Source organism: Myxine glutinosa, chromosome 3, assembly GCF_964187855.1.
Source record: "Myxine glutinosa chromosome 3, kmMyxGlut1.1, whole genome shotgun sequence".
Taxonomy (NCBI): Eukaryota; Metazoa; Chordata; class Myxini; order Myxiniformes; family Myxinidae; genus Myxine; species Myxine glutinosa.
In genome coordinates, this window is record NC_136263.1 from 45,476,333 (window position 1) to 45,491,091 (window position 14,759).

A 14,759-nucleotide genomic window follows, 5' to 3' on the forward strand; every position below is an offset into this window, starting at 1 on the left:
CGTCCCTCCGTCTGTCAGTCTGTCCGTCTGTCAGTCCGTCACGCAAAGAACAGTTTTCCGGACTTTTTTTCTAAACTCTTAATGCTAATGATTTCAAACTTGGTACGTGGTTTCCTCATGATAAGTTTCAGATCAAGTTCGAACTTCACGACGTTTCGATCATTTTTGACAAAGTTATGGCACTTTGAACTTTGGTAATTTCCCCAACAGTTTTCCGGACGACAGACTGCCGGTAGGGGCCATGTATTGCAGCGCAATACTCAGAATGCTTGTTTTATTTCATTTTCTGTCAACTCAGGTGAGAGTGAAACATTTTGAGAAACAATTAATCAAATTACAAATTGAAAACTAGTCTTAATTGTGAAGGCTAGTTTCATTCCCTGTACGTGTTCAGGTAGATCACAGGAATGAATTGACAAAATGTTGATTGAAATGTTTCACTAATATAATATCATGTTGTAATCAAGGAGATTGGACGTGCCACCACTGTCCATTGCAAACCTCTAGATTCACACAGACACTTCCAATCTCCCATTATCCCACCCACCCATGTCAATGATGCTGACGAGGAACTGGAAGATATTGAACTGTTAAAATAGCGGAGGATCTCAGGTTCAGTGAAGCTCAAATTAAGAACATCTTGAAGAGAAAAAGTGAAATTTTGAGTGACGTCTGAAAAAATGTCTCCAGTGGCGAACAGACAGATTCAGGACAAGTGCTTTCAAGACGTACTGACCAGAAAATTAAATGTTATAGGAGAACTGCTGAGGGATAAGACATTAATGCGCTACCGATATAAACTTCACAATGTTCAAGGTTTTGAACGGAGGATGGTTGGAGTCATTTTTGAGAAAGCACAACATAGTGTTCAGAAAAAGGAGTGATGAGAGAGGGGAATGTCCAGGACAACCACGGCTTGGGATACTTTGTATTTTGTCTCGAGTAGAGAAGTCTCAGCTTGCTTGGAATACGAGTTCCTCCATCTCTTGGCAGGATCAAGAGACCACCTCTGTTCAAAGACCCCATTTTGTGGGGTACGTTCCCAGATTTGCAGGATTAAGAGACCACCTCTGTTCAAAGACCCCATTTTGTGGGGTACGTTCCCGGATTTGCAGGATTAAGAGATCACCTCTGTTCAAAGACCCCATTTTGTGGGGTACGTTCCCGGATTTGCAGGATTAAGAGACCACCTCTGTTCAAAGACCCCATTTTGTGGGGTACGTTCCCGGATTTGCAGGATTAAGAGATCACCTCTGTTCAAAGACCCCATTTTGTGGGGTACGTTCCCGGCTTGGCAGGATTAAGAGACCACCTCTGTTCAAAGACCCCATTTTGTGGGGCACGTTCCCGGATTTGCAGGATTAAGAGACCACCTCTGTTCAAAGACCCCATTTTGTGGGGTACGTTCCCGGTTTGGCAGGATGATGAGACCACCTCTGTTCAAAGACCCCATTTTGTGGGGCACGTTCCCGGATTTGCAGGATTAAGAGACCACCTCTGTTCAAAGACCCCATTTTGTGGGGCACGTTCCCGAATTTGCAGGATTAAGAAAACACCTCTGTTCAAAGACCCCATTTTGTGGGGTATGTTCCTGGATTGGCAGGATTAAGAGAACAGCTCTGTTCAAAGACCTCATTTTGTGGGGTACGTTCCCGGCTTGGCAGGATTAAGAGACCACCTCTGTTCAAAGACCCCATTTTGTGGGGTACGTTCCCGGCTTGGCAGGATTAAGAGACCACCTCTGTTCAAAGACCCCATTTTGTGCGGTTCCCTTGACTGGTCGATTAAACCAGGTTTGACAGTAACATTCCTTCAAATATTGCATCATATTCACATTTTAAATATTTAATGAACATCTGTGAATGGTTGATTTAATGTTTGATGTATCTGTGAAATGGTTGATAATCGCAAAACTCACAGGGATGACAATGGTATCAGTGATCAAAAACACTTTTAATTGTAATAATTGAATCATCATTTTACGATATAAAACTAGAAAGCATGTCAAAATGTAAATGCCATCCGCATCTGCTGTACATTGAAACTAAACAACAACGGGAGTTTTGACACACACACACACACACACACACACACACACACACACACACACACACACACACACACACACACACACACACACACACACACACACACACAGCAATTATCTGTATGCAAGCATGCAAATCAAACATAAAAACATGGCTGGTCAATCACCTTCAATTTTTGCATATGTGTTGTTTTTTTAATATACAAAGTCGAGGCTCATGGAGGAGGAGGATTAATCTTTTCAAGTGAAGATTCAACTTGTGCAGCAACTTCCATCATTCACAATCAGTCATTGATTACTGCTTCACAATGATAAACGAGATGAATGTGAACACAAAACATCTGGAGAGACAGATACACACAAAACAGGTACAAACACTTGCAGTCAATGGTATTGTGGGTAATTTCATACCTGGATCATTGGAAGGTACCTCCTTGCCCTGGGTTGAGCCACAGGCCCCGAACAGGCCCCACACGGCCTTCACAAAAGTCTGCCCCAAAAGGAAGACATGTGGAGGTGCCAGGGTTAAAGTGTGGAATGTGTCCACATACCGAACCTTGTCTGCACACAAGTGATTTGTACTCTGAGTATCTCTCGTCTTTGTTTGGGTGTTCTGATCATAACTGGTTGTCTCTCTCCGCAGGGTGCTGTATATATTTAACCAAACAAGTACCTTTAGACATAGACAGGTGGATGTCATCACAAACTTCACAGCAGAAGTTGTGTCGATGTTGATGCAGTAACCTGACAGTAACTTTGCTCGTCTGTTTATGAGTTTGTGTAAAGGTGAGTCGTTTTATACCTGTCCCTTCCCTCACAATCTCCACGTGGCCTTGCTGCTGCTACTCATCACGCTCCTGTTACATGTTCTAGTCTTCCTCATGAAAATAGCTTAACAACCATCTGGGTACTTAAAGTGTGCATTATATTTCTACATTAGAAACACGATTTAAAGAGAGAATCATTATAATATTTCAGACTAGTGACTTCAACAGGTATTACAGGTGTGGTGCAATGATTATCGAAACAGCTTTCCTGGATCTTCAATGCTGAACTACATTTCATATTGGGTTCTTTAACCATCAGAAGATTATATAATTATGTTGATTCATCATTGTTACAATACCTTTTTTACCTTAACTTTATAGCTGAAGCAGTTACCTGGCAGGTGATCTCATTGAAACGTTTCAGAGCGATGTCCAAGATGTCTGAGCATCAACAGAGCAATGTTGACCGTTTAATTTCACGATTCATCATTATGGACAAAATGAAGTTAATCTGCAATAACTCAGGTCGAATAACAAACAAATCCTTTTTCAAATCACTCTCAGGTGAGTGAATCATTCTCAGGTGAGTGAATCATTCTCAGGTGAGTGAATCCTCAATCCTGAGTGAACCCCAGACTGACCTTGAAACCACACTGGGTGGTTTGGGACGACCTCTCCTTTTCATAGTTAAAAGCTCCATATTTCAGCCCCACTGGGAAAAGGGTGAAAGTGCAAAGAGAGGAATCAATTAATGAAGCTTCAAATTGTATTATTATTGATTTAAAATGATAATTTGATATCTCTGCTGAACCATCACTACACTCATTCTATCACACGGCCTACATTCCTGGATTTAAACTTGTATATTTATTGGAACCCAAAGTATGTCGGAATTATCGAGCATGACCAAGCAGTAAAAAATGGAGAATAAGATATTTAAATAAAGAACCCAAATGTTGGTGATTTGAAAATCTGAATTAAAGTGTAAAAGCTGATTATGGGATTTGTGTTGATGAAACGAAAATAAATCACTAAGTTTACACTGATTGGTTATGATAGTGGTTTGTTAAGAGGAAGAAGACATTTTAGCACACGTGACATTCCTGTCATGACAAAAAAATGTGGGAAGGAAAGAAAGAGGAAGAGAAGGAGCAGAAAGGTTCAGCAGGGAAATTAATCTGAAATAAAGGGACAAAGATTAATTAACAAGAAAGGAAAACGATAATTTATCTAAAAGATAGAAACTCTGATTTGTAGCCAAGAGAATGTGATGGAGGAGGTGTTGGGAATCTGATGTAGGAAACTCAGGATGACTGCTCAGGTTCTGTTCCTGCTCTTCACCACTTACTCTCTCTAAGCTGGGGACGGATCTCGGGATCCTGGACGAGGCGGTGCAGAGTGTTCACCGCGTGATGTTTCTCTGCATAACGTCCATCTTTCACAGCCTGGACCAGGATCGGTACCGAACCGGCTTCCACAATCTTGGGGGAAGAAATGGAGAGAACGTGAGTATGCATTACAGATACTTATCAACTCTCTCAAACGTGAGTATGTATTACAGATACTTATCAACTCTCCCCATCGTGAGTATGTATTACAGATACTTATCAACTCTCCCAATCGTGAGTATGTATTACAGATACTTATCAACTCTCCCAAGTGTGAGTACGTATTACAGATACTTATCAACTCTCCCAATCGTGAGTATGTATTACAGATACTGATCAACTCTCCCAAACGTGAGCATGTATTACAGATACTTATCAACTCTCCCAAACGTGAGTACGTATTACAGATACTTATCAACTCTCCCAAGCGTGAGTACGTATTACAGATACTTATCAACTCTCCCAATCGTGAGTATGTATTACAGATACTTATCAACTCTCCCAAACGTGAGTATGTAATACAGATACTTATCAACTCTCCCAATCGTGAGTATGTATTACAGATACTTATCAACTCTCCCAAACGTGAGTATGTAATACAGATACTTATCAACTCTCCTAAACGTGAGTATGTATTACAGATAATGATCAACTCTCCCAAACTTGAGTATGTATTACAGATACTTATCAACTCTCCCAATCGTGAGTATGTATTACAGATACTTATCAACTCTCCGAATCGTGAGTATGTATAACAGATACTTATCAACTCTCCCAAGCGTGAGTACGTATTACAGATACTTATCAACTCTCCCAAGCGTGAGTACGTATTACAGATACTTATCAACTCTCCCAAGCGTGAGTACGTATTACAGATACTTATCAACTCCCCCAAGCGTGAGTACGTATTACAGATACTTATCAACTCTCCCAATCGTGAGTATGTATTACAGATACTTATCAACTCTCCCAAGCGTGAGTACGTATTACAGATACTTATAAACTCTCCCAAGCGTGAGTACGTATTACAGATACTTATCAACTCTCCCAAGCGTGAGTACGTATTACAGATACTTATCAACTCTCCCAAGCGTGAGTACGTATTACAGATACTTATCAACTCTCCCAAGCGTGAGTACGTATTACAGATACTTATAAACTCTCCCAAGCGTGAGTACGTATTACAGATACTTATCAACTCTCCCAAGCGTGAGTACGTATTACAGATACTTATCAACTCTCCCAATCGTGAGTATGTATTACAGATACTTATCAACTCTCCCAATCGTGAGTATGTATTACAGATACTTATCAACTCTCCCAAGTGTGAGTACGTATTACAGATACTTATCAACTCTCCCCATCGTGAGTATGTATTACAGATACTGATCAACTCTCTCAAACGTGAGTATGTATTACAGATACTTATGAACTCTCCCAATCGTGAGTATGTATTACAGATACTTATCAACTCTCCCCATCGTGAGTATGTATTACAGATACTTATCAACTCTCCCAAGCGTGAGTACGTATTACAGATACTTATCAACTCTCCCCATCGTGAGTATGTATTACAGATACTGATCAACTGTCTCAAACGTGAGTATGTATTACAGATACTTATCAACTCTCCCAATCGTGAGTATGTATTACAGATACTTATCAACTCTCCCAAACGTGGGTATGTATTACAGATACTTATCAACTCTCCCAATCGTGAGTATGTATTACAGATACTTATCAACTCTCCCAAACGTGAGTATGTATTACAGATACTTATCAACTCTCCCAATCGTGAGTATGTATTACAGATACTTATCAACTCTCCCAAACGTGAGTATGTATTACAGATACTTATCAACTCTCCCAAACGTGAGTATGTATTACAGATACTTATTAACTCTCCCAAACGTGAGTATGTAATACAGATACTTATCAACTCTCCCAATCGTGAGTCTGTATTACAGATACTTATCAACTCTCCCAATCGTGAGTATGTATTACAGATACTTATCAACTCTCCCAAACGTGAGTATGTAATACAGATACTTATCAACTCTCCCAATCGTGAGTCTGTATTACAGATACTTATCAACTCTCCCAATCGTGAGTATGTATTACAGATACTTATCAACTCTCCCAAACGTGAGTATGTAATACAGATACTTATCAACTCTCCCAATCGTGAGTCTGTATTACAGATACTTATCAACTCTCCCAATCGTGAGTATGTAATACAGATACTTATCAACTCTCCCAATCGTGAGTCTGTATTACAGATACTTATCAACTCTCCCAATCGTGAGTCTGTATTACAGATACTTATCAACTCTCCCAATCGTGAGTATGTATTACAGATACTTATCAACTCTCCCAAACGTGAGCATGTATTACAGATACTTATCAACTCTCCCAAACGTGAGTACGTATTACAGATACTTATCAACTCTCCCAAGCGTGAGTACGTATTACAGATACTTATCAACTCTCCCAATCGTGAGTATGTATTACAGATACTTATCAACTCTCCCAAACGTGAGTATGTAATACAGATACTTATCAACTCTCCCAATCGTGAGTATGTATTACAGATACTTATCAACTCTCCCAAACGTGAGTATGTAATACAGATACTTATCAACTCTCCTAAACGTGAGTATGTATTACAGATAATGATCAACTCTCCCAAACTTGAGTATGTATTACAGATACTTATCAACTCTCCCAATCGTGAGTATGTATGACAGATACTTATCAACTCTCCGAATCGTGAGTATGTATAACAGATACTTATCAACTCTCCCAAGCGTGAGTACGTATTACAGATACTTATCAACTCTCCCAAGCGTAAGTACGTATTACAGATACTTATCAACTCTCCCAAGCGTGAGTACGTATTACAGATACTTATCAACTCCCCCAAGCGTGAGTACGTATTACAGATACTTATCAACTCTCCCAATCGTGAGTATGTATTACAGATACTTATCAACTCTCCCAAGCGTGAGTACGTATTACAGATACTTATAAACTCTCCCAAGCGTGAGTACGTATTACAGATACTTATCAACTCTCCCAAGCGTGAGTACGTATTACAGATACTTATCAACTCTCCCAAGCGTGAGTACGTATTACAGATACTTATCAACTCTCCCAATCGTGAGTCTGTATTACAGATACTTATCAACTCTCCCAATCGTGAGTATGTATTACAGATACTTATCAACTCTCCCAAACGTGAGTATGTAATACAGATACTTATCAACTCTCCCAATCGTGAGTCTGTATTACAGATACTTATCAACTCTCCCAATCGTGAGTATGTATTACAGATACTTATCAACTCTCCCAATCGTATGTATTCCAGATACTTATCAACTCTCCCAAGCGTGAGTATGTATTCCAGATACTTATCAACTCTCCCAAGCGTGAGTATGTATTCCAGATACTTATCAACTCTCCCAATCGTGAGTCTGTATTCCAGATACTTATCAACTCTCCCAAGCGTGAGTATGTATTCCAGATACTTATCAACTCTCCCAAGCGTGAGTATGTATTCCAGATACTTATCAACTCTCCCAAGCGTGAGTATGTATTCCAGATACTTATCAACTCTCCCAATCGTGAGTCTGTATTACAGATACTTATCAACTCTCCCAATCGTGAGTATGTATTACAGATACTTATCAACTCTCCCAAACGTGAGTATGTATTACAGATACTTATCAACTCTCCCAATCGTATGTATTCCAGATACTTATCAACTCTCCCAAACGTGAGTATGTATTACAGATACTTATCAACTCTCCCAATCGTATGTATTACAGATACTTATCAACTCTCCCAATCGTATGTATTACAGATACTTATCAACTCTCCCCATCTGACCTGAAAACTCGACCCGATCGAATTACTGCACAAATTTGCTTGTCTTTCTCTTTTCTACAGATATTACTTCGGTTTCTGATCCCGAGAACTTGTTGCTTGTGTACCTCCGCCATTAGCGAGACCACGGAATTACTCGATAAGCCACAACATCACGTGATTATTTTGTGACCATCGGAAAATCAAGGGTGGGTCGTTATGATGTTTGTTTCTTCCCATCAACTGCCAAAGTCTGGAACTCTTTAGCTTCCCATGTTTTTCCAAACACGACATTCCCCTTTTCAAAAAGCAGATTGTTTACTTCCTCAAAAATCTGAGACTATTCTCTCTTTTCTATCAATTCAGTTCTTTTATTCAAGGCCGAGCCTCGAATAGGACTATGTAGTCCGTGACTGGAGCCTCAACATAAATAAATAAATATTTTATAGTTCAGAGGCAAAATGTAAACACAAACCACAACACAAGAAAGAAATCTTCATACACGAACACAGATGTGAGTACAAGCAGAAAGACAAGAATAATGGTTGGAGCATCATTGATGCTCAGGGGTAAATCTTGTTTTTAAAGACAGCTCTTTTTTTTTTGTATACAAGATCGAGGCTCATGTAAGAGCTAACATCAATCACAAAAAAACAAAAACGGACACACAAAACATACAACAAAAGGGAGCGGGAGACAAGATGGGGAGAGAGGGAAACACACAAGTACAACAGCAGAGAACAGGGACATCGGAAGATCTGTGGGAGGGAGAGGGCTTGGGGGGAGGAGGCATGGGAAGGTGGGGGAGGTGTGGAGAGGGAGGGGGGAGGGATTGACCGATTGTTGTGAAAAATATAAAATATAACATGTTTATCTTAATGGGACTAAACTGTGATTGATTGAGCTCGAGTCTAATGACAGGTTATACTAGTTTGTAATGACAGGTTATACTAGTTTGTGTGGATATTTACAAACATTACAAAGCATTTCCTGTGAGGTTCATACTTTATAGTTCATGATAAACATAATATTTCTGACTTATTTGTTTATAAAAACCTTTTCTGTGTTTGTTTATTTTATTAATTTGTTCCCTCTCCTCATCTCCTCCCTCCATTACCCTCCTCCTCTCACTGCCGCAGTTTGTTAGCAACCACAGAGCCTCCATCAGCTCCTCTGTCAGGAATACACGGATATCCAGTAACTTGTATCTCCCGTACACGGTGCGCTTCTTCAGGGTGTTGAGAAGCACATTGAGCGCGTCTGTGGGACAAAGAGTGATGGGAATCAGAGATGTTTGAAGAGTATCCAGCAATGTACACTTATATAGGATTAAATCATGAATATCCAGCAATGTTCACTGATATAGGATTAAATAATGAATTATAAATATTCATAAAAATTATACTTGAATTTGTTTTTATTTAAATCACTCTCTAATTACAATCCTTCATTTGTATTGTCTTATGTAAAGTTTATATTTTAATCTTTACACAAATAACATGTAGTTTATAATGCTAAGATGTCACAATGAAATTCCCTTCCACAGTTTCGGTACAAATCCAAACTCTCCTTGTTTTTACAGGATTACTAACAAGTTTGTTTTTGTACACCTCGGATTTCATTTCGGTTTGTTGAAATCACTAAACACCGGACAAGGCAGTCCGAAGACTGAAATTTGTCAAGTTTACAATAACAATATTTCGTAAAACTTACAAATGCATATACTAATAATAACAATCATATACAATGACTATTCATGTACATATTATGTAAAGTCAAAAAAGCAGAGAACCAAAGCTGAAAACCCGGATGCTGCTCAACATCTCCTTCAATAACAAATGAATCCCTTCACAATGTCACGTTTGAGGCTCAGCTCCTGCGATCCGTTGGAATGAAAGAAGAATCCGTGACGATGAATGAAGCCTCTCCTCGCCAACACGTGGAATAGACAAAAGGATCACGGCAATCTCAGCAATCTCACCTCATCACCCCATGGAAGGGGGAAAACCAGGCAGCTCCGAACATCGCAGTAAGCACGTGGTCTGGGCAGCCTAGAACATCGCAGTAAGCACGTGGACCGGGCAGCTCTGAACATCGCAGTGAGCACGTGGATCGGGCAGCTCCGAACATCGCAGTAAGCACGTGGACCGGGCAGCTCCGAACATCGCAGTAAGCACGTGGACCGGGCAGCTCCGAACATCGCAGTAAGTACGTGGACCGGGCAACTCCAAACAGCGCAGTAAGCACGTGGACCGGGAAGCTCCAAACAGCGCAGTAAGCACGTGGACCGGGAAGCTCCAAACAGCGCAGTAAGCACGTGGACCGGGAAGCTCCAAACAGGGCAGTAAGCACGTGGACCGAGCAGCTCTGAACATCGCAGTAAGCACGTGGACCGGGCAGCTCTGAACATCGCAGTAAGCACGTGGACCGGGCAGCTCCGAACATCGCAGTAAGCACGTGGACTGGGCAGCCCAAAACATCGCAGTAAGCACGTGCACCGGGCAGCCCAAAACATCGCAGTAAGCACGTGGACCGGGAAGCTCCAAACAGCAGAGTAAGCACGTGGACCGGGCAGCTCCAAACAGCGTAGTAAGCACATGGACCGGGAAGCTCCAAACATCGCAGTAAGCACGTGGACCGGGAAGCTCCAAACAGCAGAGTAAGCACGTGGACCGGGCAGCTCCAAACAGCGTAGTAAGCACATGGACCGGGAAGCTCCAAACAGCGCAGTAAGCACGTGGACCGGGAAGCTCCAAACAGCGCAGTAAGCACGTGGACCGGGAAGCTCCAAACAGGGCAGTAAGCACGTGGACCGGGCAGCTCCAAACATCGCAGTAAGCACGTGGACCGGGCAGCTCCAAACATCGCAGTAAGCACGTGGACCGGGAAGCTCCAAACAGCGCAGTAAACACGTGGACCGGGAAGCTCTAAACAGGGCAGTAAGTGCATGGACCAGGCAGCTCCAAACATCGCAGTAAGCACGCGGACCGGGAAGCTCCAAACGGCGCCAATAGTTCAACACTTGCCGAAGGCCAGATGCTCACGCCATGTTGCTGACATCATCAGCATAGTGTTACGTGCTCCTCCCCGACCCCCTGGTCACGGTGTACCTCCGGGCCCCCGAGAGGGGTCACAGCAGAAAAATGTGTTATTCTGTGTGTCAAAGATCAATGGAGAAGCCACCCCAGTTGTTACTCACAAACAAATATTGTATTGAGATCACACAAGAATAACGTTACAACAACAATAGTATTCAAAAGTACAATCAATATGTCCTATGATGGTACCATCAGTTTTGCAATATATAACTCACGGTGCTCCAAGTGAGTGTAACAACAACATTCCCCAATGTCTCTTATTCCCGGCTCCAAGACGAAGTTGATTCGCTCCAGCGATCGCCAGAACGAGGTCCAAACGACCAGAAACCCGTGCGGATGGCCAGGGCAGTCACACAGTCGAAGCGGTACAAAGGCGCCCTCAAGGCGACTGGTAAATCCAAAGGCGCCCTACAGGCGACCGAGAGATCACACCCTCAGGAAGGACGAATTAGCCTTCAAAAATCCACGTCACACACACGCCCCAGATCGACGTCTGAATGCGGTGAGAATTGTCGAAAAGAAACGAAACAGCGAGCGAAGCACAAATCCTGCACGTGTCAAAATGGCCGACGGCCCGAAACTCGGGTCGAAACGACACAACGATGATTCCTCTGAATCCAACGCCAAACCTGACAGGCGGGTGATCGGTCACAGCGATGACAACTCGATCGTAGGAATCCCTGTCGCGGATAACCCGAACGTTCGCTTCAGAACCCGGAGCAACTCGGCTTTATTGTCCGACTCCTTCGCTCCGCCCTTTTTCTCTCCTCCTCTTCTTCTTCCGGCTCCTGATCCGGCTTCCTGTCTCTTTTTAACATTAACGCTTTTATCCTTTGCAAACAGTTCATGAACAATAAACCTTTTGAAGACAATAATAGTACATAGAATCAGAAATATTTCAAGTGGAGGTAAACCATAGCAACGGAAGTGACGAATCCGTAACAATAGCCACACCCTCCCTGTTACAAATGTTACATAGCCACGCCCTCCCTGTTACACTCGTATCTCTTGGGTTTTATGAGATCAAAAATGTTAGCACAACTTCCTGTGGCTGAGCTCCCTCACCTGTGCACAAAGCAATACTAATGGAAATGCACCTCAAGGAGAGATGTGCAGAGCATGCATCAGATCAATGAATAATCTTCCCAAGAATGGATGTTTCATCCTTTGGGGCTCATTAGCTTGAAAAGAGTTATTATTTAAATATAATCCAGAATTTTCACTTTCATAATGGAAATTGCATTACATTGAAGGATACCCAAGGATGAGAGAGAGAGAGAGAGAGAGAGAGAGAGACAGAGACAGAGACAGAGACAGAGACAGAGACAGAGACAGAGACAGAGACAGAGAGAGAGAGAGAGAGAGAGAGAGAGAGAGAGAGAGAGAGAGAGAATTTTTGAATTTGAACACCGTTTATTTCCACAAAATGCACAAGGATGTCAACCTATACCGCAAGGGTATTTACAAGCAGGGGCAGAGAAAAAAAAGGTACAACAACACCAAAGCATCACACTCTTGATGCAATTCTTAAAACATCATGACGAGTTTCGAGTCCTGAACCACACACAAGGCCTCGTGAGTGCACCATTTCCATTCAAAAAGTTCAACATTCTCGTTACTCATATGGTGATCAAATTCCAGCCTTAATCTTGCTGACACCAGCCCTTTAAATATTGGAATGACGTCATCACCATAACATTTATCAATCTTAATTTTCCTTGACTTATAAATTGCATATTTTGCAATGGCAATCAGGAAATTCATCAAGGCACCAGCATTTTTACAAGAGGAGGTAAAGGGTACACCAAAAATAAACATATGCAAGGTAAAAGTGAAGGATAATTTATAAGAAAGGTGTGCAATCACAGAAAATAGAGGTGCTAACCTCCTGCACTGGACATATGCATGAAAAAGATCCTCCTCCTGTTCGCAGAAGGGACAATTTACAGGCACCGAGGCATTAAGATGGTGGATAAAAGTGTTTGAGGGGAGAGCCCAATGTGTTAGCCTCCATTGGATATCCGCTAAGAACCCATAGATGGGTGGAACAAACATATTATGCCACAGTGGAGTAGAGGGAAACCCCGGCCCTAACCGTTCTGACCACAAGGCCACACGCATCGCTCCAGACAGGGATGAGACTTCTTTCCCCCTCACGAGTTTAAGGACACCAGCCTTAGTTACTAAGTGAAAGGGGGAGGGAAACCCATCATCATTGGACTGGACAGAGGGCAGCACCTTGATTTCGGGGAAAGATAGTCGAAAATCTTCGACAATTCCGGCACCTTCCCAGCCAATGTTTAGCTGCCTGAATTTTTTTACGACTACCTGTTTGATTTGTTGAACAACTCGAACAGATGCTACACAAACACCTGTCGCCACCACCCCAGCAGACCTCCACTTGGTTCCAGATGCATCCCTTAGATCACTCACTTTGCTTACGCCTCCTTTAATGAATTTTTTAATTAAAGCATGGCTACGAGGAATACATGGGAAAAAGCTGTTATAGAACAGAGGCTCTTGGAGGAAATTACGACAATTATATGCCTCAAGACAACGTTTAACCTCAAGGCCTTTCCATGCATCCAGCAAACTCCGATAAAAAGCGGGAAGTGAAGCACTGCTGACACAATCAAGGTCCACCAAGAGAAGGTGCCGATCATAGTTCATTCCACCAGCCTGTTGTAATAGAAAATGTGCAAATGGGCGCCAGGGCAGCTCCTCCGCATATAGTAGTCTCTGCACAGACTGCAGGCGAAAAGCCATAAGCCGCCCAGAGACATCAATGACTCCTTGGCCCCCCTCCTTCCGAGGGTGGTACAGTATACTGGGCCGCAGCCAGTGGTAGCCGCTCCAAAAAAAGTCTATCAACTTCCTCTGGATGGCAGGGATCAGCTCCTTGGGTGGCTGCAGGGTAATGACTTTATGCCACAATCTCGCTGCAATCAGGTTATTGATAACAAGAGCGCGGCCTCTGTATGAAAGAGACCGCAGTAGTCCTTTCCATGATTTTAAACGATATGCGATTTGTTCCACACCTCCTTCCCAATTCCTCATTTCCATTTCATGGTTTCCAAGATAAACTCCAAGATATTTGACCCCGTCTGTTTTCCATACCAGATTTTGTGGGAGTGATGGTGGTGATATGACTGAGGGGTTACCTGAACTACACCACAAGGCTACACTTTTACTCCAGTTTACTTCACCAGAAGAGGCTGCAGAGAAGTCTTTTAAGCACTGCTGTACTGCAGCTACACTGCCCGGGCCTTTAAGTAAAACACAAACATCATCAGCATAAGCTGTTACGACAAATTTTAACCCCTCTACCCCCATATCCTGAGGCAATCGTTTCCTGAAGGATGCCAAAAGTGGTTCAAGGGCAATTGTGTACAACAGTCCCGAGAGAGGACAGCCTTGGCGGATACCCCGTCGAAAGGGAAAGGGGGAGCATAAGTTATTATTTACTTTCAACATACAGAAAGTGTTTGTATATAACAGTTTAACATATGCTGTGAAGGTTTCACCAAAACCCATCCCCTTAAGAACCGAAAACAAGTATGCATGATCAACACGATCAAAAGCCTTTGTTTGATCC

The 14,759-nt window shown here is 42.4% G+C and overlaps 2 protein-coding genes across 3 annotated transcripts in view; both read right to left on the bottom strand.

The window, feature by feature from the left end:
* Nucleotides 1-14,759, bottom strand: part of LOC144891299 (uncharacterized) — a 168,314-nt gene that overhangs the window by 10,113 nt on the left and 143,442 nt on the right. The window contains exons 7-10 of the mRNA XM_078773978.1: nucleotides 9,184-9,326; nucleotides 4,163-4,295; nucleotides 3,456-3,526; nucleotides 2,459-2,537 (exon numbers count right to left, since the gene is read on the bottom strand). Of these exons, the coding sequence (XP_078630104.1) occupies nucleotides 2,459-2,537; nucleotides 3,456-3,526; nucleotides 4,163-4,295; nucleotides 9,184-9,326 (426 nt within the window). The remainder of the gene's footprint in view (nucleotides 1-2,458; nucleotides 2,538-3,455; nucleotides 3,527-4,162; nucleotides 4,296-9,183; nucleotides 9,327-14,759) is intronic.
* Nucleotides 9,335-12,415, bottom strand: LOC144891301 (uncharacterized). Of its 2 annotated transcripts, XM_078773981.1 has the most exons (3): nucleotides 11,794-12,415; nucleotides 11,380-11,572; nucleotides 9,335-11,219 (listed from the first exon to the last, which is right to left on the bottom strand). In XM_078773981.1, exon 3 carries the CDS (start codon nucleotides 11,034-11,036, stop codon nucleotides 10,044-10,046), a length of 993 nt encoding a protein of 330 aa, XP_078630107.1. In that variant the 5' UTR covers nucleotides 11,037-11,219; nucleotides 11,380-11,572; nucleotides 11,794-12,415; the 3' UTR covers nucleotides 9,335-10,043. The 2 variants fall into 2 exon arrangements, with proteins under 2 accessions (XP_078630107.1, XP_078630106.1); XM_078773980.1 differs by having other exon boundaries at nucleotides 11,380-12,415.